Here is a 24,407-nt window from a genome sequence, read left to right on the forward strand (position 1 = left end):
AGGGGCGGCGCGCGGGGCCGTGGGGGCTGAGGAGGGGGCGCGGAGGAGGAGGGGACTCTTTCTCCTGGCGGAGGGATCGCGCTCGCTCGCGCTGGCTGGCGACGGCGGCGGCGTTGGCGGCGGGCGGCTGCGAGTTGTTGTTTCCTCCTCCTCCTGCTGCTGCTGCTGCTGCCCGTGGGTTGAATGGTGGAGCCGAGACTCTCCCCGGTGAACGAGCAGTGACAGCGACCGGGCGGGCGCATTTCGCTGGGACCCGACGCTGCCGCGGGAGCGCGGCCCGGGCAACCCCCCTTCTCCCCCTTTCCCCCCCTCCCCTCCCCGGTTTTCGCCTCGCCATGTCCGGGGACGGCGGTAGCCGGCACACGGCGGAGCTGCGAGCGGGTGAGTGGTGGCCCGGGGATCCGGAGAGGGGCGGCGGGCAGGGGGAAGAAAGGGAAGACCGCGGGAAAGAGGCGAGCTCCAGCCCTGACGGCCTCTCCTCTTCCCGCAGAGCTCTACTTCCTCATCGCTCGCTTTTTGGAGGACGGACCATGCCAGCAAGCGGCTCAGGTAGGGGATGGAGGGATGGATGGATGGAGGGATGGATGGATGGCGCCGCCGGGCCTGGTGGGGAGGGGGCGGCCGGGCAGGGCGGCTGATCGGGCGGCGCGCTGGCCGCCTCGTCCTCCTTCTCCCTTTTTCCCTCTTTTTGAAACCTTTTCTCACGCCCCGCTTTTGTTGTTGCTGCAGGTCCTGATCCGAGAAGTGGCGGAGAAAGAGGTAAGAGCGGCGCCGTGCACCCGGCACTCGCCCCGCCTGCGGCCTCCCTCCCCCTTCCCTCGCTCTCCCGCTTCCCCCGCCCCATCCCGGGCGCTGCCGGGGGGCTCCTCGGGGGAGGGGGGAGCCGCTCACGGGGCGTCCTCTCTTCCCTCCCTCAGCTGCTGCCCAAGCGCACGGACTGGACGGGCAAGGAGCATCCCCGGAGCTACGAGAACCTGGTAAGCGGAGCAGGCGCTGGTAACAGGAGAGAGCGCTGCGACGGGCAAAGTTGTTTTTCCCCCTCCCTCACTCTCCCTGAGCAGCCCGGTAAAAAAATTGAATTTCCCGCAAAAAAAAAAAAAAAAAAAAAAAAAAAAAAAAAAAAAAAGGCAGCAACTTAGGAAAAAAAAAAAAAGGCAACAAAACTTTGGAATTTTTTTTTTAATTTTTAAATTTTTCTGACAGCCTCTGTCCCTCCCTGCTCCCCCTGTCAGCGTCCCGGGGCGGGCTCGGGCCGGGGTCCGGCCGGTGCCCGCCCGAGCGGGGTCAATAACAACGCGCTCGCCGGGCCCGGCCGCGCTCGCTCCGCGACGTCACGGACGCGGTGCGGGCGGGCGCCACAGCCGCGCGCGGCCCGGCCGCGACCCGCGCCCGCTCCCGCACCGCGGCCAGGGCCCGCCGGCTGCCCCCGGGCGTGCCCCGCCGCGGGGTGCCTCGTGTGGCTCGGAGATTTTGATGTACCGTGTAGCTGGTGCGTGGGAGGAACCGGCATTGCCGGGGTCACATCAGAAATTTGACTTAGGTGGAGTTTTGATTTGTTCTTTTTTAAAATTTCCTAGCGTGTGTTTTTCATCTCGGGTTAGATCAGTGTTAAAGTGCCACTCGCAGTGATGTAGCTCTGGCTGTCAGAGAGGGGCCTGGATAGTTTTTTTCCTAAGGTGTTGTTAACTGTAGCACTTGGGAGGACAGCAATTAAGGTGTCTGAAACGTGTCTGTTAGCAACTTGTTGCTAGTATTGTTTTCATTGCAGTTACATTATTGTATAATTTAGTCTCTGAATTTCTGACAACGATTTAAGAGAAAGGCTGAGCCCTGTTTGTGATGCTCATCATAGAGAGATTTTACTTGCTGGTTGCTTGTAGTAGTTCTGTGCTCCAGTACTTCTGAAACAGATATGTTGAGAACTTTTGAACTTACAGGAAAGGAGACAGAACAGTCTCCATTTGTAATGCCTCTGATAGAGGCTGTTGCCATATAAATTTTTTAACATTCTATAACAAATGTTATAGTATGAAGCATAGGTATTTATTGCAGTTAGAACAGGTTTACTTACAGCATTGCTTTTTTTCTGTAGCAAGAGTTGCATTGGCACCAGCATTTTCATGTGTATGGCGTGGAAGAGTTGACAGCAATTAACTTGTGAAAAACAAGAATACATACCAGTACTTTTTAACTTTCTTGAAATCAAATACTGAAGAAACTCAACTGGGAATTTCAAAGTGCATGATATATTATGCTATGCTTATTTACTTATTTATTTGTAAGGCTGTGAGGCTGTTTTAACAATTTCAAGGAGTTGCTTAGTAAAACTTATCATTAACCTTTCTCTTTAATCCTATAAATTGTAAAGACTTGGAGGTACAGTCTTAGTGTAGTATGGATTTGAGTTTCTTCTATATAGTCAGAGTATAAAAGCATGTGAAGAAGCGAAAAGTGAGGAAAAAAGACATTTTAAAGTTTGAAGTAAGAAGAGTTGGTGAGAAATAGGTTCATTCAGACCCTTTCCAAGAAACTTATTTTCTTTGTGGAATGCAGGTAAATACCAATTTGGTCAGCATAGCTATGTAATGACATGATGTACTTCCTCAAAACTTGGACTTGATGCTGGATCCTTATATTCAGAGAGGTGATGCTAGCTAGGTCCTTTCTCTTTTCCAAGTCTTCTGTTCATAACAAAGTTTCCTTAGACTTCCTAATAAACATTTCTAAGTGTAACCCTTTCCCACCTTTTCCCTACCTAGGTTTTGGGGGGCATGTGTGTATAATTGGTTACTTTGTTCTTGATGCTTCCCTCCATCCTGCATTTGTTCTTGCCTCAGTTGTCAAAGCTGTGTGAACTTTGTATTACTTGACATACTAGGCACGTGAAAGCTGGCACGGAAGCCTATTTGCAGCTTGACAGTTACATTTTATACAAAAGAAGAGTTTTTCACTGTGTCCTTTTTCATTAAACAAAAACTTACTTGTCTCAAAGCAAAGGATTCTTAGCCTTTGAGGTAGAGAATGTTTGAGCTAACATTGTTTTGTTTATTTTTAATCTTTCCAGCGTTAAGATGCCAACTCTTCCCTCTCAAGATGGCACGTTTTGCCATGTTTTGATACCTTTTCTCAGACATGAATGCCCTAAGCTTTCATGAAACATTGTAATGAGGTCTGAAGGGATAAAAGGCTAAAAAATAAAATTACCAGTAAATGTAGTGTTAGATATATGACTTTTACTCTGGGAAGGAATAAAGGCTCTGTGTAACTGGGATGAAATGTAATCCGAAGCTTCTCTTTCGTTGTGTACAAAATCATGCCTTTTATTATACCCATATTTTTGAAAAATAATTCCTTTAAAGTATATGAATATATTTTCAAGTGATGATCGTTCTGATTTTGTCCTCATTTGAAAGCATTTATTTAAGAGTTTTTATTGGAGTTAACTTTTTGTTATTAAACTGGAATTCACAGCCCTAGATGTTTTATTTCTGTTACTTAATTTGTGCAAATAATATTAAATCTGGTGTAATTTTCATCTTGCAAGTTACTTTCATTTTCTGTTTGGCCAGTGAAAGTAAATGTTTCATTTTCTTAAAGAAGTGAATACCATGCTGTGAGTTCTTGTAATGCTACAGACAAATACATGAGTTTAGAAATGCTATTATACTTATATTATGTTCTTAAATGATTTTTCTTGTATTTCAGTATTCCTATACTATATTTTTCTAGAGTCAGTATGTGTGGTTAAATAAATAACTTGAATATGGCTTTGATAGTGTAGCCTCTTATTTCAGAGTGCTGATCTCATTCTAATGTTGCCAGTATTAAGATTTCTGTTTGTGCTCTATAACCTAAGACCCTGTGACAATTGAGTCCCTGGTAGACCGCTTTCATCCCTACCAAGGATGGTGGGACTCCTCAGTAACAGATCTCAGGATGTCTTGTGTTCTTGGTTTTGTTGTGAAAACTTGCAAATTGTAGGATAGCTTCTTTTCTCTCTTTTGAAAGATTGAGGTTTTCTCACTATGGGGAACAGAAACTGAGAAGTTTTAAGATTTAACAGCTCATTTAACAGCAGAGCAAGGCAGTCCTGTGAATTGTTTAGACATTGTGGATAAGATGTTTAAGTGTTGTGTTACATTTTTAAGCTTTTCAACGCCTTTGTTAGGGCCTTTGTTACACGAGTAAGCTTTGGTGCATCATTTGACTCCAGGGTAATTGTTTTTTTCATGTTGCAGTTTCCCTATGGGTGTAGCTGCTCTAATTGTATGCTGTGGATGAAAGCTGTGCGTTTCTGCTGCATCCTTTGTGTAGGCACGAGTGCTCATCCAAATGTTTGGTTAGTTGGATGAGGCAGCAGACCTGTCTGAAAAATGAACAGTAATTTTAAGATGGCTCAGCTCTTCTTGTGTGCTACACCATGGGTCTTACAACCACCATGAGGGAGATGATAGGAGTGGGTGCGAAGGGGATGGAAAATGTGTTGCAGTTGCTTCTTTTGGGAGCAAAGTAGACTTCATCTGAATGAAACCAACTGTTGAGATTAATGTCGACAATTTAGAGCTACCATAGGGAATGTTGTGGGTTTTGGTTTTTTTTTTTTTTTTTTGGGGGGTGTGTGTGTCTTTTTTGGGTTTTTGTTGTTGTTGTTTGTTTTGTTTTTAAGGTCTTCTATGGTACAAGCATCATAGTGTAGATGGTCACAACTATTGTGTAAATTTTCTTATCCAGAATATTAATGTAATTGTCATTCTGTTGAATTAGAATTTTATTTGCTGTGGTGGTGGTTGAGGATGGAGAAAGCTGGGACTTCACCCCAAATAGGATGGCCCAATATGTTTAATAGGCAGTATGTCTTGGTCTCAGGAGCTGTTGATGATTGATTTGCTGACATTTGTGCCTTTCTCTTCTCCAGACCACAATTATTAAATGTGATTTCAAGTGAAAATTACAAAACACTTTTTTCAGGCCATTGCACTGTTCTTTTTTTATGATGCAAACCTGCATGAAGTTACAAAGAATATTTATGGGATTGGGACATTGAGTACATTGATACTGTGTTTCTTTGTTCATGTTAAGTCTTCTAGGCAGAATTGTGGTTACTATTTAGAAATTGTTTCTTAATAAGTAACCAGATACTAAGTGGTTTATTTCTTTAGGAAAGAAAGCTTGTTCTGTAAAGATATTCAAAGAATTAGGGAGGAAAATTGAGTTGAATCAGAGAGCTGCATTATCACCTAGATTTTATTAACAGTATTTTGGGGACAGTCTATACAATATTATGGAAGGTGTTCTGAAAAACTTGGCACTGTGGCTAAGAAAACTGAAATGTTCTGATTGTTATCCTTAGCCAGATTTTTGGTCTCATTAACAATGCTTCTGTTGGACTTATGTCAACTTAAATGATCTCCTCTGAGTTCTGAAAGACAGGTGCTTCTGCTCTACAGACTATTCCCATAGTTGAGAACTTGGGTGATGTTAAAACCTCTCTATTCAAACTATATTTTGATATGGGGAAACACTTGTTTGTTGTGGGTAGCACCACACACTGGTTTGTTCCACAGATAATCAAGAGAATTGGCCAAGCCAACTGTTCTGTGCTAGTTCTTTCAAACTTCGACTAAGAAACACTGTTGAGAGATGGGATGAAGAGGAATATCAAGTTTCTAAAGTGTAACTTTAGTCTAAAAAACCCCAAACTCAACAAAACCCACAAAACATTACGAGTGAGTTAAGAAAGGCACGCAGTTACAGGTAATTTAACAGTAACAGGCACAGCTGAACATCTTAGTCCATAAGGTAAAAAAATGCTGCCTCTGCTCACACCTTCTCATGTGTTAAGCTTGTGGCAGACTGTTTATACTAAGGCTTGAGTTTATCTGCTCTGGCCTCACACCTATTAAATAGCATTAAAAGCATTCATAGTTAACAATTATTAAAAAATAAGGTGTTCTTGGGATGGCTTGTTTCATACAGATGTATTTAATTAGAGAAAGAGTAATCTCACAGTAAAATAATAGTCATTCTGGTTGGAAATAGTGGTTAAATATTTGTATAGTTTTAGCTCAAGCAGAATTAGAGAGTATACAAGAAATAAATATGTTTTTGGGAAGTAGTTCTCCCTCCCTGTTGTTGGTTGTCCCTACTGTGTCTCCCCAGACCACCCCTCACCTCCGCCCTAAAACAAAGAAAAAAGGGAATGAGAATTCTTCAGAGAAACTACTTGCATTTCATTGCAATCCCTAATTTTAAAGTGATAAGGCAGTGGCTGGTGGTACACAGTGCTCTATTAGCTTGATGATCTGATACAGTACAACAATTACTGTAATTCAGTTTGGGGCTTGTTTTGGGTAGCATGTTACATAGCAGGGTAGTTAAAGCCGCTGGTGTTAGTAAGACTGGGCTCTCACACCTTGGAATATAGGTATAGCTGACTGCCACAGGTTTTGTTGTTAAATGTCCTTGTGCAGCAATGTGTTTTTCTGAAACATATTTACAGCCAAACCTGGTAGTTGAACATGTTGACTGTTAGCAGGGTGAGGGAGGAAACTAACAATTTTTGAGAGAATGTTTCAGTGTGCGGAGTATTTGGAGCACTAGAATAAGGTCATATTTTACTTGGCATCTAAAACACTGGTGGTGAATAACTGCATTATGCATTGCAAGTTTAACTAAAGGCCCTAGGTCAAATCACGATTCTTTTGTTTTATTCATTGTGATTCTGATGCTGAATGATGCTGCAGAGTCATGCAGAATGGAAATCTAAGCACTTAGGTCCATTTCAAAGTGATAAAGATTTGTATGTTGGTCCAGATAGGTGTGTAGCTGCATTTTGTGTATTCCCCTGCTGCTTGTTTGGAATGGGGGTAGTTGGTAAAGGGAGAGGTTTGAGGGTAATGCTGCTTCTGATTTTCTAGAAAATAATATTTATGCTTAAGATCTGAAAATTTTGTACTTGCTAACAGAGCTTAATTTATGTTACGGTAATAGTTAAGAAGTATTAACTTGCGTGAAAAGACTGTGAGAACAAAAAGAGGTTTATTATTTTACCTTAAAAGCACGTTTTCTATGCGTTTCTTTTGGGAGAACAGACAGAATTAGACACTGAAGAAAGTCTAATAGGGCAAGGAAGAAAAACAGCTAGAATTTCAGCCGAGACTGGCAGAGAAAAAATCCTGTGCTTTTTATGCTGTTTGACATCACAGTTTTGGCATATAATTTTAAAATTCCCGTTTCTAGAGTCCAGTTTTCACTTTCATTTAGAGCTGTATGAATTTTAAATACTTGTATATCTGTTATTTTTTTCTTTTTGCTTTCCTTTCTCTCTTGGAATCAGAGATTGATATCAAACCAAATTTTATTCTGTTCTTTCATTCTATTAATTTCAAATGTCATTCTGAATTGTCTTTAGCTTTTCTGTTTCTGACACATTTTTGTTGATTCTAGGTTCCTTTTTCAGTTGTCACTGCAAGAGTTGTTTCCTGGTAGACTGCACCATGGAACAATTTGAATAATTTTAGTTTAATGTATTAAACAAACTTGTCTTGTCTTGTCCTGATTTGTTGCTGCCAGGTTGTGGTTATCTCTTTTGCAATTCTCATTTTTCCTTTTTCAAAAGGGAGAAATTGAGTGAATTTCTGTTACACAGTTTTTTAATTAGTGACTTCCACTATAATACTCACACATACAAATTAGCACTGGAACAGACTTCCCAGAGAGACAGTTAAAGCCCCAAGCCTGTTGCTGGCTGAGACATTTGGACAGTGCCCCTAATACTGTACTTTAACTTTTGGTCAGCCCTGAAGTGGTCAGGCAGTTGCAGTAGATAACACATGTCACCTAGAGAAAATGAATAGCCTGTTTTTAACAAGTTATTCAAGTTCCACATTTGACTTGTTTGTAGAAGAAGAAAAGGAAAAATAAATCAGTCCGAAGAAAGACTTTATTAAATAAGTTTTCTTATTTGATTTTACAGAGAAATGAAGCCTACCTTTTATTTAAGTTTCTTGTGTGTACTTTATGGAGGAAAATGAGGGTTGAGTGTTGACAGTGCATGGTTCATGAAATAGCTCTATAAACTTCCTGCAACTGACAAGTGTTTAAATGGGGAATGCCACTTCTATTTTGGCAAAGTGGACATCTCGCTAAGGATTGTTGAATCAGTTTGTTAATGACCTGCTGCAAATGCTGTTTAGTAGTGTACTGTGATTACTTAGACAAATACTGTGAAGAAGCATCACACAACTACTGCATAATGTGTCATAAATAGCTCTTTTCACACAAATGGACTTAAATGAGAAGAGACTGTAGTGTGGGTGTAAGGTATATATTGAGATCTTTAATACAGATGATCAAGAACAAAACAGAGAGATACCTCTTATCAAAACATTTGCTTTAAAAACTGCAAGCGGAATTGAGCCTACCTAGTTTCTGCTAAAATAAAAAGTGAGCACATGGCTGATGACAAATCATGAGAAATATGACTCAAGATGTCAGCTTGCTGTGGTTTTGGGATGTGTCAAAGATTATTTACTTCATTTACTTTAGATTTTGTGCATTTCTTAGGTTGTGTAAAACTGTACGGTCTTGAGCAGTCTAAAATGACAACTGTGTTGTGTATTTAGTTGTGTTATTCATGGTTAAACCAGAAAAACTCAGTAGTTATTAATCTTTGAGAGATGAATTCAGCTTCTGCAGATGTAATTCTGGTTTCAGATGGAATTAAGCAAAGAGCAGTGTTTGTTAAGCTTTTGTGCTCCTTTTGGTAGGAAAGAGGAGAATGAATGCCAAGGAAATTGATCAGGACTGTTGATGGCAAAAGTGTATACAGCTTTGTAACTTCTTATGGCTATTTAGATATTTTAGAGCTCCCATGCATTTTTGACTGTGATTACTCCTTTAAGTAGAAAAAAGCATGTTGATTTGCTATTATGATTAATTTTTTTCATAATAATTCTGAATTATTTTTTGCCACTCTTCTCTGTGCTTGTCTGATGACATTGAATTTAGTAATTTTAAATTAACTGATCTTTATGAAGAGCTGCAATTTTATTTAAGTAAAATAAAATTTTAAATATTTTTTTAAAGAAAAGTTTTTTTCACTTGTGTGAATTTTGCAAGTTGTTTAATTTTTAGGCAGCCAAATTCTGACAGTTTGCAAGGCTTTCTACAAATTTAATGTAATTCACAGAAGGAAAACCCCTCTTTCCAGGAAGCAGCTAAACATTTGCCTGCCGATGGGAAGTAGTAAATGAATTCTTATTTTGCCTGGCTTGCTGTGCAGATTTTGCTTTACTTATTCAACTGTTTTTATTTCAATCGACAAGTTTTTTCTCTTTTACCCATCTGATTTTCTCCACCGTTCCACTACAGTGAAAATGAGCAAGTGGATGCAGAAGGCTGGACTGCTGGCCAGTGTTAGATCAAGACAGGAGAGAGAAAACTACCCCTCCTTCACAAGGAGATTGTGGTGGTGGTGGTGGGAATTACTGGTGTAAGCAAGGTTTTTCCAGAACCTCAGTTTCAGACATCAGCACTCTTTGTGTTAACAAACTGCTGGAGTACATTAAACGATTGTGGTGTGTCAGCAAGATAGGAGCACATTTGATGAAGAATGAGGTATTTTGTTAATTGGGTGTAATACAGAAGCATCATTCTGTGTGTCAGTCAAGACCTCCTCTAGTTAGAGAATATCAAAACATCACAAGCTTTTTCTTCAGTATTTTGCTGTTTTTTTCCCCCCTTTTCTGTGAAGTAAAACTGTGAAGATATATTTCAGGCTGTATGAAGGACAAAATGACTACATGCCAAATTCTATACAAGAATTGGAGAAACTGAGTCTATTCTCCCTCTTAATTTATTATTTTAATTTGTTTTTGTTATAGTCTGAATTGGCAATAGCTTTTGCATTTTAAAAATGCTATTTCTTAACCAAAAGCCTTATGTTAGTAGGATTTTTACTGTTGTCACGTACATTTCAAAAGCATTTTTCCCCCATTGTTATTTAAGACAGTTCTCTGATCTAGAATTATAGTAGTTCAAAAGAATAAACTGTTTTTGTCTGGCAGTCATTAAAGGTGGTTTATTATCAAGTGGTGAGAAATTATGTTGCTGATAATAGGCGCTTGTTTATGTACTGTGTAATTATGACCTGTTGCAAAAACTTGTCATGCTTATAGATGCAATAGGGAAGACACATACCAATTTAAAAGTTAAATTACTTGAGTCAACATTTTTTGTTTAAAAGCTTTAGATGTAAAACAAGCCAATTATGAAGTTTCAAGATGTTTAAACTTAGGTAAATTGATGCAGAATGTTTTTGCATTTTCTTTTATGAAGATATGTTATTTATTTGGTATTTGTAATTCTTGAAAGAAGTGAATGTTCCTGTCTTTACAATCTTGGTCTCATCTTTATCTTACAGTAACTTAAATTGACCAGACCACTACCTAAATGTAATATTTAATATATACTTTGCATTTTTTTTACTGTGGTTATAAGGGAGCTTATTAGTGTATGACCAATTGTGTCTTGAAATCAGAAAATAGTAAATACCGACAGTTCTCTGTACAAAGTGGCATGTGCTGAATAGAAGAATTAATTAGGACCAGCTGGAATTAATTATTGTACTTAAAGGTCATTATTCCTTTTTATCCTATAATATCCTACAATTTTGTTACAAATTTGTGTAACAATCTGGGGGGGGGGGGGGGGGGANGGAAAAAAGGTGGGGGGGGGGGTGTGGAGATTAAACTAGTAATGCATCAAAAATAATGCATTCTTTCTCAAATGTTCTGTTTGCTCTTTGATGTAATAGGTGAAATACTACAGACACTTGGCACCTGATCACTTGCTTCAAATATGCCATCGACTTGGACCGCTTCTAGAGCAAGAAATTCCACAAAGTGTCCCTGGAGTGCAGACATTATTAGGGGCTGGCAGACAGTCTTTGCTTCGTACAAACAAAAGTATGAAAATTAATGAGAATTTTGAGAGTTCTTGATATTTCATACCTTTCCTGTGGTTTTGCATGAAAAAGCTCATTTGCCTTCATTTTTTGGTGTGATTTTTAACAAACAGGTTGCAAACATGTTGTATGGAAGGGATCTGCTCTTGCTGCACTACATTGTGGAAGGCCTCCAGAGTCCCCTGTAAATTATGGCAGTCCACCTAGTATAGGTAAGTCAATTTTATTCTGGCACTGCCATTTTAATACCTAACTCTCAGGGTGATTATTGTGATGGTGAGAGATAAATAGTAGTTCTGTTTATATTTACCCTTGTTAGTGTCACATCCCTTACTCCTAGTGTTTTTATTAAGATGCTGTGTTTCTATGTTTATTGTAGCATTTTCTCTGAAGCTAATTTTTTGTTTGAAGTAAGAAATTGAATGAAATGTATTTAAACAATTACTACATACAAACAAAACTGTTGCTTAAAGATATAATAAGGCTGCCAGTAGATAAATAATTAGTATTATAGGGCAGCAAGGCCTACACCCATTGTTAGGAAAAGTAAGTCATGTAGACTGGTAATGGTTTCCTTTGGAAAAAATTGAGTCTTGTAGAAGTTATTCTTTTTGCTCTCTGGACCATTCACTAATTTTGTAGCTGTCCTTTAGCTTTCTCTGCTGTGCTGTATCATGAAGGGTGCATGTGCTGTCTGTACTGTTGAAAAATTGAAAGCTGGAGGTCAGAGGTATTCCTGTTTTTATTTTTAAGCTCTCACATGGTCACTGAAATGTTTGTTAGCTTTCATGTTTTAAGAACAAAGATACACATTTGTTTAGTTGCTAGAAGGATCAAGATGTGATGTTTTAGAAGATTCTTTAAGGAGCACCCTTTCTCTTTTTTTCATGTATAGAAAAATGAGCAGAATCATTGGCATCTTTTCATCTTTCTCTATTGATGTCCACTGAAGGAGGAATGATTAAGTCCAAATTGTCTGTGTGGATTACACCAGAAAAGGACTGGATTTTTTTACTAAAATGGTAGTTGCAGATAGATATGCAGTGTTGGATGAGAGTGGGCAGAGAATATCCAGTTGATTGGCTCTGGATCAGGTGCAGCTGCTGCTGCAAAGACAAAGGTTTCTGTCTTGGCAAAAAAAAAGAGAAGATTCGCAGATATATTGGGAAACTAATATATAACAAAATATGTGAAAAAATATATTTACATACCTCATGTATAGTATACGATATAAATATGTAGGCAGACACTATTAGGAACAGAGACTTTTTTAATGTGGTAACTTGCCATGGCAATTCTTCAATCTCTAAACTCCTTTTGGAGGCTTTTGGTAGCCTCTAAGTTTTAATGAATTTAAATAGATACACACAACATGTATAAAATGTAAAATCAAGAGAGGTTAATTTGGGCTATTTCTATTTTTTCTTCAGTTGAAGGAACTCAAAATCAAATCTCAAAATACACACCATTACACTTAATCCAGAGAATTATAGTTCTCTCTCAACAGCTGGAGCAGAGCCATGCTATAGCTAAACTCTCAGGTTCAGCACAGCCAATTTTGACTCGGTAGAGGCCAGAGTATTTAGTGTCCTAGTAGCATTTCCATTTTAAAGCAAAAGTTACGTGCTTTCCATGATATTTCTGTAGATGCTTGTACTGTAGGATGAGAATGTGGCTTGCTGTTTAGAGCTGAGGTTTCAGAACTCCTCAGCTAGTATGTGTATTGATCAGAAGTGTTCACTTAAACCCTAATGTGGTGCCTGAATCATTCAATGTGGTTTTGTTTAGAGCCGCTAGTTTTGTATTCACTTAGAGGGCGTTTTCTGTGTTGTGCTCTAGCTGTGTAGGAGAAAATGCTTGTTTCTGGTTAGAGAATTCCCTTCTTCTTGAGTGGTTGTGCAATGGCTTGATGATAATAATCTTGGAAAACCTTGGGCTATTTTTGCAAGGTGACTGTAGGACTGAGCTTTTTAATAGCTAAGATTTCTGTAGTGCTTGCTTAGCTTCTCTTGTGAAGAAATTTTAAAACGTTGGAGGACTCGGAATGATAAAGGACTGTTTTATGTTGTACTGTTGCTTATAGTGTATGGTAGCTGGTGTGTATTTTTAAAGGGAAAAAGATCAGTGTATGAGATCCATGGTAGCTGAAGTTCAAAGAAAGCTGTAGAGCTGCTGTGGTAGTGAAATAAAATGTTAAGAAAAATAACTTTCAGACTCTTTTTAGAGAAGAACAAGTCAGGCTTTCTAAATTAATGTTATTTTTATTGAACCTTTTGCAGAACACTGAATGTTTGCAAAATTACAGTTATTTCAAATACCACTTTTTTCATGACCAGTAATTTCCTTTTCCAAACATTCGTGTAAGTGCTGGTAACTGAATGTTTTCAACTGTGAAGTGTATTTGAATTTTTGGGATATTTGTTTCAGAGCTGTATGCTAAAGCATTTACTTTTGATGTATCTTATTCTATCTACTCTGATCTCTCAATGAAATAAGGAACCTGAATAACACTTCTTTTATAAATTGAATTAGAGTTCTTTTTTCTGTTTCCTTAAATAACTTCCAGTTTTCCCCTGGGAAGACTACATTTTATGTAAAAGAAAAAGTTAGAACCTATTATTCTTCAGGCTCTATGTATTTCAGGTAGATAACCTACTAATGTTTAAGGAACAGGAACAAAGACACTGAAAATTTCTTCTGTGTTGTCCAGGAAAACTTAACTTCCATTTCAGTGAATGTATAAAGTTGTTAATTTATTTCCTAGCCTTGTTAATCAATGCAGGTATGATGCTGATGGGGTATTATTTAGAATTATTTTTGTGTATATTGTGCCACCTGCCTTGTAGTTAGTTGGCTTATACCAATTAAAATAGATCTGTACAAATATGTATTTCCCCTGAAAACTACAGAGTATCTGTAGGATATGATGAAAAGTAAAACTTGAATATGGAGTAGTCTTTGTCCAGTTGGGCTCACTTGTGCAATATATCTTATTAAAAAGTTGCTGAAGTGCTTAATAAAGAGCAAAAGCAGCCAAGTCATATGCTAATTTGTTTTGTTAAAGGTCTCATTTTTGTGGATGCAGAAAGAGAAAAGGAGCTCTTTTTCAGTAATTTTTGGGAACTGCTGAAAAGGACCAAACCTAAGCATAAACCTTCGAGAGTTTGAGGTCAGAACTCTTGGGAAAGCTGACCACTTGGGTGTGAGGATCTGAATGAGACTGGCTGTTTGCCCCAGACAAAGATTTTTTTTTTCCTTACCAGCAAAATAATCTGCCTTCCAAAACCAGTATTTCACAGTTTTGGATAGTAATCAATCTCAAGAAAATTTCTGAGGCATTTTACACTTTTTTATTTATTAGTATGTTTATGTTTATAGTATGTTTATAGTATGTTTATTAGTATGTTTATGTTTATAGTATGTTTATTAAGTGGTACTGGTGTTTTGGTTGTAAAGAGAATGCCTGGTTCTGAAAGCAGTGTAAATGTCTATTTTTAGAAATACCTAAATACTTTAGGCCTAAAAATTAGCTTCCCAGTACTTTGTGAACTCTATTATTCTGTTAACTATAGGAAGAAAATAAAGGCAAAGACTGCATTTCTATTAAAACATCTGTGTAAAAGTAACATCTTGTTATATATGTTAAGTCAAGTCTAGAGTGAATTATACTAAAGTAAATGACTTGTTAGTGTGCAAGAATAAATAAGTGGTAGAAGTCATGGAACTATATGGTGAAAGCAAGTGAGGTATTACTGAAGTTAGGGAAGTTTGGAAGATTGTGTAGCTTTCATTTGTTTTTGTTTTCTGCCTCTTGAAATATCTCACCTTTTACCACTCTGAATTAGGAAGGGTTGGCAGTTGCTTTCATCAAGCAAATGAATATTGTATGGGAAGTTTGAGGTGTCTATAGAATTTTCATGTTTTCAGAAATACTCCAGTTTGGAGTTGATATTCTTTTACCTTCATGATTTGATCAGGGACAAGTTTTAGCTTGATAACATAGCAAGCTTAATCATTTTACTTGGCTGACAGTCATGTCTAAGTCAAGAGACTTGGAATGCCGTATAGAGTTCGAAAGCTGAACAGAGGAATGGTAGGAAGTTAGAAAAAAAAAAAAAAGCCTTGAACAGCACCAAACCGAATGCTTGATACATTCAGTCTTACTAGCCTGGAGAGTGGAAGGAGTTGTCTAGCAGTCTCTACTATTATTTTTAACAGCTCTGAATTCTGTGGTATTCATTAGAGGCTTGTCTAGCCTCTTAAGTTAATGAAACTTGATTCAATAAGGGTAAGAGTTGTAAGTGAATTATATCCTTTGGGTATCCTTCCAGGATTCTTCTGAATCTGGTTCTATTTTTGTGTGACTGGAAGGGGAATGAGGTTGGATTCTGGTTTTCAGAACAGAACTTCCATTAGTTAAATACAACTCCAGAAAGGAAGAAAATGAAAGATTGTGTATGCATTTAAAAAATGTAACATATATGTGGTACAAAATTAAGATTACTATCCCCCATCTTTAAGGCATATTCTATATTCAAGGATAAGACCATGTAAATAAGGGCATAGAATTTATCTTTTTGGTAAAATTAGAAAGTAGAAAGAAAGCCAAGTGAAAAATAAAAAGGCTGATACTGCCACATCTTTCAGACCCCCAAATTTATCATCCTTTTAACAGGTTTCTGTTTTTCTTTGAGCTGCCTGTTCTATTTGGGGTGTGAATGAGCTAGAGAAGTTCTGAAACTTTGAAGGCATTAATTTGGTGCCTGTTGCATGCCTTTTGAGTGGGAGAAAATCTATACTCTTTTGTAAGTTCCACTGAAAACTCCCACCACTTCACTTCCATCAGCTTTGTTTGATTTTTACATTGTTCCACAGGAAACCAAACAAATAAGATGGTTTTGACGCTTTGAGATGTGTGGTTTTGAGATTAAGGTTGTTGGCAGCAGTGAATTGTGACAGCAGTAGCAATATTTTAAAAAACAAAGTTGCATTTTAGGTTCCTGGCTGGCCCTTATGAAAAAAAGGAATTTAAACTCTTACATTTAGAGCCTTTTGATCAAGCATGGCAGGTTTTTTCTCTATCCTACTTGGTTTTTTGAACTTTAGAGATTAAAGATTCTGAGCAATATTTGGCCCTTCTTTCAAAGGAGGGTTAGACTGGATGATTTTTAGAGATCCTTTCTAACTTCAACCATTCTGTGATTTTGCAGTAATGGAAGTTGGAGTTCTTCTGGCAATAGATATGGTGAGGTATATGAATCAATACATGAAGAGTTTTTGAGGTCTATCAGCAGTAGGAGGAACAGTAGTCCTGCTGCTGAATGGGACAGGGGACCTGAAGTAGGATGAGAATGAGACTTTATAGAACTAAAGGAGGGTCCTCCTCATCTCAGTCCCTGGGCAAGTGATGAAGCAAATATTTCTGGAGGTCAAGGTAGGAAAAGCCAGGTACATGGTTAGGAGTTGTTGGTATTGATCTGTGAAGGAGAAATCATGCCTGACTAGCCCAATGGTCTTTTTTAAAGGAAATGAGGGGCTTGGAGACTAGGGGACTATAGTGAATGTTACTTATCCCGAATTGAGCAAGGCTTTCTGAACAGACTTCCATAGCATTTTCAATGACAAACTGGAAAGATATGACAGAACTGCTGGGGTCGAAGGGCTGTGATCAGCAGAGTCAATTCCAGTGACTGGCACAAGAGCCAGTCACTAACGGTGTACTCCAGAGGCTGGTGCAAGAGCCAGTATTGTTCAACATCTTCATTAATGACTTGGATGATGGAACAAAAAGTTTGTCAAACCTGAAATCTAGGAGAAGTGAATGATTGAGGAGGACCTTGACAGAGTGGAGAAATGGGTCAATAAGAATCTAATGAAGTTTCACAAAGAGAAGAGCAGAGATCCTGCCCCTGGGGAGGAATAACTTCATGTACCAGTGGATATACTGGGAGTTGACTGTTGGAATGCAGCTGTGGAGAGAACTACCTGGCTGTCCTGGTGCTGAATGTGTCAGACACAATGAGACCTTGCACACAAAACCCAAGCAGCATCCTGGGTTGCTGGAGGCAGTGCATTGCCATTAGGTCGTGGGTGTTCTTTCCCCTCTACTCAGTGCAAATAAGATCACACCTGAAGTGCCGGATCCAGCTCCTCAGGAAAAGACCTACATGGGCAGTCTGTTAACTGGCTAACATAGCTGTTAACTGGTCTCTCAAAGCACCAGAAAGGTGATGAAGAAATTGAGGTATCTGTTATACAAGGAGGAGCCAAGAGACCTGGACTTTTTTAGCCTTGAGTAGAGAAAGCGTGGCATGGGCAGGATGGTGGTGGTAGTATCGATGGTTATAAATACTTAAATTGGAGCATGTGGTGAGGATGGAGCCAGACTCTTCTCATTGGTGTATCCTGACATGACGGAGGTCATGAACTAAAACTGAAATAGAGGAACTTCAATTTAAACATAAGAGAACAGCTTTGGGGGCTGATAAGATCTCTGGCACCAATTGCTCAGAGAGGTTGTGTAGTCTCCATCCTTGAGAAACTCAAAACTGGACTGCATACAGCACTGAGCAACCTGCTTTAGCTGACCTTGCTTGAGCAGGGGGCTTGGAATAGATTACCTCTGTATAGGTTCCTTCCCACCTCAGCCATTCAATGGTTGGGTGGTAGTAGATCGTATCAGTCTTGGAGGCTGGTAATAGTATATAAACATAAGCCCAGTTACTAAAAACTGGAAGCCACTTAATTTCATTTGGAACCAGTTAGTAAAGAATTGTTAGCAAATTAAAATAATAAAATTTGTGAAAAAGTTCTGAAATGTCAACAAATTCACAGCTTTCTCAGACACTGGCTTTCACTGATTATTAAATAAGAAGAATTCTGATTTTGAAACCAGAATATCATTTGACAGTAAGTGGTGGTTTATCATACTATGTTGTGTAACAACCACTTAGTAATATCTGTTTTTTCAATTTCTTTTCTATTTTATTTATTTATTTTTTAAACAGGACCTTATGTGTAAGTAGAAGATAAGAATATAAAACTAAGGTCGTATTAATTTCCTTGGTCAGCCAGGCATTGAATAGTTTTTTCAATGCATTGTCCATTTCACAGTGCCCTTCCAGTAAGGACCATGCAATCTCTATTCTGGTATTTTCTTCTTTACAACCCTTCCCTTTTAGTTGATTGATTCACCTTAAGGCCCAACCAGCATTCTCTAACGTATCCTGGGATAATGTATAATCTTCCTTCCCTCCCTTATGTACTTTGTGGCTCCCACTGCAACTGTTCAACTACTTATACCTTGTCATTCTTCCTGTGATTAACAGCTTTGTTCATACTCACTCATTTGCATGAGGCCAAGCAAAGACAGAAAAGTGCTAATATGGCTAAAATAAGAGAGATTAGACTTGCTGTTGCAGAGACTTCTAAATTCATTGTTTTCCAAATGCGGTTAAAATCAAGCTAAATAGCATAGAGACTTGCCAAGCGTTGATGTAACAATTGTTACAAACCCAAGGGCCTGTAATTTGTACAAAGGCATTATTATGAACAGTGGGTAACCTTTCTCATCTTGGTTTGGACAAGAAAAATCAATTTTATTGTTTGAATGCAGGAACTTTTCACACAGGTATTTTTGATTTTTTACCTATACTCTGGAGGTGAAATAAAAAAGCTAGTATGCTAGCAAAGTTTGCAGGTGTTTGGAATAAATAGTGGAAATTGGTTAGAGAAATCAGGATAGGTTGTTGGCACTTGGCAAAGTTCATAAGAGTAAATAGAAAAGTAGATAAATGAAAGGGATATTGAAAAACAGTGGTGGATGTGAGATTTCCTTTTTAAATAACCAAAAGATACCCCCCAGCTTGAGAAATCTCAAAAGTTATGTGCTTATGGATAGTGTTTAAACCTGTGGGAGATTGATTCTTCTCCTTCCCTCTGCTAATTGCATGAACTTAGTAAAAAAAAATTCTTCCCTGAATCTGGAAGTTCATAATACTGTGGAGGGTTTTTTTTTGGTTTTTTTTGTTTTTTTTTTTCCGTGTCAAATTGCTTTTTAATTCACTTAGTTTTATTTTTAACCATTTTTTTTTACACATTTTAAGTCTTGATCAAGGCTAAAGAGTAAGATGGATTCCAGTATTGTTTCTAGTGTCACAGTATTCCCTTTTATATCTTCTGGTAGATTGATTGTTACTGAACAAGGGGTATTTCACCTGTTGAGTTTCCCAGGGATATGTGAACTAATAGCAAGTTGCCCATTGGTGATTGGCATCAGCAAGATCATTCTTAGAAATACTGGCTTGTGTTCTGCTAAAATTATCTTCTCCAGTGTTACCAAAAACTCCCCAAAACCAAACAACTCACTCCCATAAAGCTTGAAGCTGATCTCAAGTACTAAAGAATTTTTTAATAAATTCAGGTGTATATTAAAAAATGCATTCTTATGTAAAGTCATTTGTTCTTTTATCCTAAAGTCTCCCTGCAGTTTTGTTTCATTGACATATCTCTACAAATTAAACGTTTAGTTAAGGTTTTTTTTCAGTTTTTGTGAGCTATTGTTTCATTTGAAGGCATTGAAATATTCATCAACCATATCCATCTTATATTAAAAGTAGACAAAAGGTAATTTCTGTGTGGGTTGGGATTATTGTGTGAACTCACTTTGTTGGGACCAAGACCTTTATTCTATTTGTGTGTGTGTACTTGTTTGGTTTCTTTTTTGTGTGTGTGATTTTTTTTTTTTGTTGAGGATTTTTTTCTAAATGTAGGATGATTTGTCAGATACCAAAACTAGATTTATCTTGTCCCTGAACTAATCTTGGTTTCCTGCTGTTCTGCAGTAGACTGCTGGCAAGGGAAAAGTTTGTCATAAAGCATATGCAACTGCATCTTTTTCTGGTATGAGGGAAGGGTGAAGATGCAGTAGAACCTTAAGACAGCAATTGCTCCTTGACTGAAAGTGCCTTGCTCTGCAGCTAATAATTCCACTTCTTCACAGATCTTCTTGAACTAGGAAAAATTCCTTGAATTAGGGCTAGAGGCTAATGGACTTGGCACTTGGCTATAACACAGGAAGCTTCTGGTTCTTACAGAGTTGCTACAATCTCACTGTAAAAATTGACATATCTGATGTAGTTTGACCTGTGCTGGCTTATGAACCACTGTTATGCTGGTCTGGGCCAAACCCAAGCAGTACAAGGGGTTTATAGCTCTTTTGCAGTTGTTACTAGGGAGCAAGTTGTCCATGAGCCAGCAGTGCCCTTGTGGCCAAAAAGGCCAGTGGTATCCAGGGGTGTCTTAGGAAGACCATTTCCAGCAGGTCAAGGGAAATTATCTGTCTACTCAACCCTGATGAGGTCAGTCTGGAGTGCTGTGTCCAGTTCTGAGATTATCAGCACAAGACTTGAAGGTCTTGGAGTAGATCCAGTGGAGGTCCATGAGGATGATTAAGGGACTGGAGTGTCTCTCTCTGAGATAAATATGACAGGCTGAGAGAGCTGGGCCTGCTCATTCTTCAGAAGCAGCAACTGAGAGGTGGCCATATCCATGTCTGTTCGTATCAGAAGGGAGGGTGCCAAGAGAAAGAAGCCAGACTCTTTGCAGTGGTGCTGAGCAGCAGGACAAGAGGGATCAGGCAGAAACTGATGCACAGAAACTTCGACCTGAATCTGAGGAAGAACTTCTTCCCTGTATGGGTGATTATGCACTGGAACAGGTTGTCCTGAGAGTTTGTGGAGTCTCCCTCACTGGAGACATTCAAGAACTGCCTAGGTGCAGTCCTGTGGCACGTGCTCTAGGATGGCACTGCTTGAGCAGAGGGGTTAGATTAGATGACTGCCTGTGGTCCCTTCCAAATTTCTTTAAATTGTCCAACACCATTTCACGTATGAATGTTATATTACCTGCCTTCTGTAGATTATGAAATTATCACCATTGCCATTCTTTGGTCTGATAAGGATATGGAATGTGACTAGTGTTTATGTATCCATGCAGAGAAGTATTATACTTTGTTGCTTTGGTGTTGCATGAATAGCAGTTTGAAATTAATTTCAGTTAGCTTAATTTTCTTCCCTGACTTCTTGATGGAAGATTTCCATTTTGTTAAACCGAATTATTGCTCTTGGAACTTGTTAGCTTTTAAACTTGAAAAATATCACCAAGTTCTTTGAAACAAAGTTTTGTTATTCAAAATCAGAAATTCTGTAAGTTTTGGTAAATTCATTTGTAAATTTTTGTTTGGTGGCTTTGTGTGTGTGTTTGTTTAGCTGTACCTTCTTAAAAAATGAACAGTCTTACAAGTGATTGGTAAATGTTTGAGTAGACCTCAAGAAGCAGGTTGCCTTGGAGAAGATTTGAATGCATGCTGACCTCCAGTTAATAGCTATATGGAAGCTTTTACACTTTCTATATTTGATGTAGCTTACTCCTTCGGGGGGTAAGCCGCCTCAGTACTCCTGAATTTGGGCACTTCAAGTTGGAAGTTATATTGCACCTTTGTACTATGCCTTGCAGTTCAATACTTTTTCCCTGTCTGTATCATAGACTACTTTGTATGTATTTTTCTCTAACTAGGGCAAAATGAGAATTGCTATAGCAAGGTGTTCATGTGGGCGGGTGGTCCAGTGTTAAAATAAATTTTCCATCCTTGTCAAATGTTTTAGTTTATGAATGCAATATAAATGTCTCTTCTTTTTTCTTTACCCATTTGGTAGTGGATACCCTGTTTTCAAGAAAACTAAATGGAAAATACAGGCTTGAACGCCTTGTTCCAACTGCAGTCTATCAACATATGAAGATGCACAAGCGAATTTTAGGACATTTATCTTCTGTCTACTGTGTAACTTTTGATCGGACTGGCAGGCGGATATTTACTGTGAGTACAAAACCTTTATTTTTGTAGATATTTTTCATTTTTAATTACAATAATTTGTCACCTAATTTTTTCCAAAACCTGAAATAGGATAGATACAGTGGGATAGATAATGATTATGAATGAAAAGCAGAATAAGTCCTTTACTACTGTTCCTCTCATATTTGCTTTTTAATGGCCATGCTGGTTTACACACCAAAATAGTTTTGGCGTATGTATCTGAACATTAGATGTGATGGTTGTTGCTTGTGTGCAGTTCATTCAAAAAACTGTTCATTTTCAGTGGGAAGGATTTACTCTGTATAGGTTCTTTCTTCTGGCTTTGTTTTCTCTAGCAAAAACATAAGCAAAACAAGAAACTGCCACCACAGAATTAGATTAGGACATCAGAGAGGGAACTATCGCATGGTGTCTTGCAACAAATGTTGGGTCACAACAAATTGTCTTTATGAGATACTAGGAACTTTTTAAAAAATACTAGTTTTTTAGTTTTTTTAACTAATTGCCTTTTTAAAATTGTTGTTAAGTCATATATACTAGACAGATGTCTGAAATCAGTACTGAAATTGCAGGTTTCCAAAGGGATGTGATTTATAAAAATACATAGATATCAGTGTGATATTTAGATGTCTTGGTAACTATTCAGTTTCAGTAGAGACAAAGATTTCATAAACACACTTCATGCCAGTCCAGGATGCTTTGGCTGCATTTATTTCCTTCCTACAGACACTGGATGTAATTGATACCTGTGTAGATTCAGGAGCTTGATTGTGTCCTTTTAACCTCATGTCAGATAGCTTGAGCAATGCTGATAGAAGTACAGTTCACATTTCCTATTTTGCCTTGCAGTCCTAACTTCTAAAATTCTTTCAAGGCAGTTGTAAATATGAGTCTCCCTTTTGCCCACATATATCTTGCTTTGTCCCATGGGGAAGTGTGTAGTTGAAGGAATGGGACACCTTGCAGTGTTCTGAACAAGCCTATTTATTTGTTCACTTGTTTCTTCAGGCATGGAAGAGACTCATTCTCATGTTTATTTTGTTTTCGTCAGCAAGCTAAATCACAGGCATTAAAATCTTCTGTCCTGTGGTTTATACATGATTTATTTGCCAGGAAATGGGCTCTGTGTTGTGGGTTTATTTTGTATGTGACATGGCAGAATGCATTAAAGATTTTGAGAGAATTCTCTTGACTCTTAACAGCAGGTTTTTTTTGAAGAGAGAAGTAGAACAACCTGAAATAAAATGGGAGATGGAGAGGGGCAATATGTTTCTGCAAACCCTGAGTTTTGCTGGCATTCCTTTGGTGGCTGGTGTCCTGGTCTAATTGCTTGAAAGAAAGTTCCCAGTTTAGATCATGATTACTTAAGGTGTTAAATAAAGTGGCCATAGATATTAATTGTGGTTGCTGAATTTTCATTTTGGAGGGCCTAGGACTGAACTTCTTATCTCTGCACTTTTAGGTAAATCCAGTGTTTTTCATGTTAAGTGGTTGCTGGCAAATGGTTGTATTCCACATTTCAGTAAAATCCAAGTTGCTCTAGCTGGCCTCCTATAGTCAGTGGATAAACAGTCATGAACTGTTGTGTTGTAACTGCATCTACATAGTGAAATGGTGCCAGTTCTTTTCAATCTAGACCACTGCAACTACTAAAGTCTCTAATGTGGTATTAAATTTGTGTGCATCAGTAGGGAATTGTTCTTGCCTTACATTTTTACTGCACAACCTTCAGTGTGACGTTAGTTAGTTGAGTTGTTTTAGATTTGTAGTTGGTTCTGGAAACTGCATCATAATAGTTTCCTGTTCCACCTGACATCTGAAGGATTGAAAGCCTCTAAATTCAAGCTTTGTTCATGTTCTGTTTCAAATTAAAAGAAAAGAAGGTATGCTCAGCACATTTTTGAGTCATAGTCATCTGGGAGATGTTGTCCTTGCTAGAAAGACGTTACTTCTATTTTGCCTAAAGACAGCAGAAATGGGACAGTATACATTTTTCCTTACTAGCTTAGTTGATCTTTATTGTGTTCACATAGCAAGGTTGTGGTGCTGGGGTGGCTTCTGTGAGAAGTTGCCAGAAGCTTCCTTCATGTCCAGCAGAGCCAATGCCAGCCAGCTCCAAGATAAAGCCACTGCTGGCCAAGGCTCAGCACATCAGTGATGGTGGTAGTGCCACTGGGATAATGTATTTAAGAAGGAGAAAAATCCCAGGGTGGCTGCAGTTGGGAGAGAGGAGTGAAACATGTGAGAGAAACATCCTTGCAGACCCTATCATGAGTGAAGAAGGAAGAGGAGGAGGTGTTTCAGGTGCTGGAATAAAGATTCCCCTGCAACCTGTGGGGAAGACTGTGGTGAAGCAGCTGCCTCCCTGCAGCCTGCAGAAACTTTATGTTCTGGTTCTACTGAAACATGTGACTTGCAGAACCCATGTGGGGTAATAGAAATAAATACTGTCTTCTCTAGTTCCTGCACTACTTAAATTTCTGACTGCAAAAGCCTCCTTTTCTCCTCACCTTTATTTTCCTGTCTCAGCTGAGATTATTCTTTCTAGGGAATAATAAACAGCATTTT

At 38.6% G+C, this 24,407-nt stretch overlaps 2 protein-coding genes across 4 annotated transcripts in view; one reads left to right on the forward strand and one right to left on the reverse strand.

The window, feature by feature from the left end:
- The window catches only part of LOC121339993 (translation initiation factor IF-2-like), a 2,465-nt gene extending 2,128 nt beyond the window's left edge, over positions 1-337 (reverse strand). Inside the window, exon 1 of the mRNA XM_041412330.1 lies at positions 83-337. Within this exon, the coding sequence (XP_041268264.1) occupies positions 83-337 (255 nt within the window). The remainder of the gene's footprint in view (positions 1-82) is intronic.
- Positions 23-24,407, forward strand: part of LOC121339981 (pleckstrin homology domain interacting protein) — a 106,606-nt gene continuing 82,221 nt past the window's right edge. For all 3 annotated transcript variants that reach the window (XM_041412280.1, XM_041412282.1, XM_041412281.1), the window contains exons 1-7: positions 23-381; positions 491-549; positions 730-759; positions 918-977; positions 10,817-10,967; positions 11,080-11,178; positions 21,682-21,842. In XM_041412280.1, the coding sequence (XP_041268214.1) occupies positions 336-381; positions 491-549; positions 730-759; positions 918-977; positions 10,817-10,967; positions 11,080-11,178; positions 21,682-21,842 (606 nt within the window). In that variant the 5' untranslated portion in view covers positions 23-335. The remainder of the gene's footprint in view (positions 382-490; positions 550-729; positions 760-917; positions 978-10,816; positions 10,968-11,079; positions 11,179-21,681; positions 21,843-24,407) is intronic.

This window comes from Onychostruthus taczanowskii, unplaced genomic scaffold (assembly GCF_017590055.1).
Source record: "Onychostruthus taczanowskii isolate IOZ18803 unplaced genomic scaffold, ASM1759005v1 scaffold39, whole genome shotgun sequence".
NCBI classification, from domain to species: Eukaryota; Metazoa; Chordata; class Aves; order Passeriformes; family Passeridae; genus Onychostruthus; species Onychostruthus taczanowskii.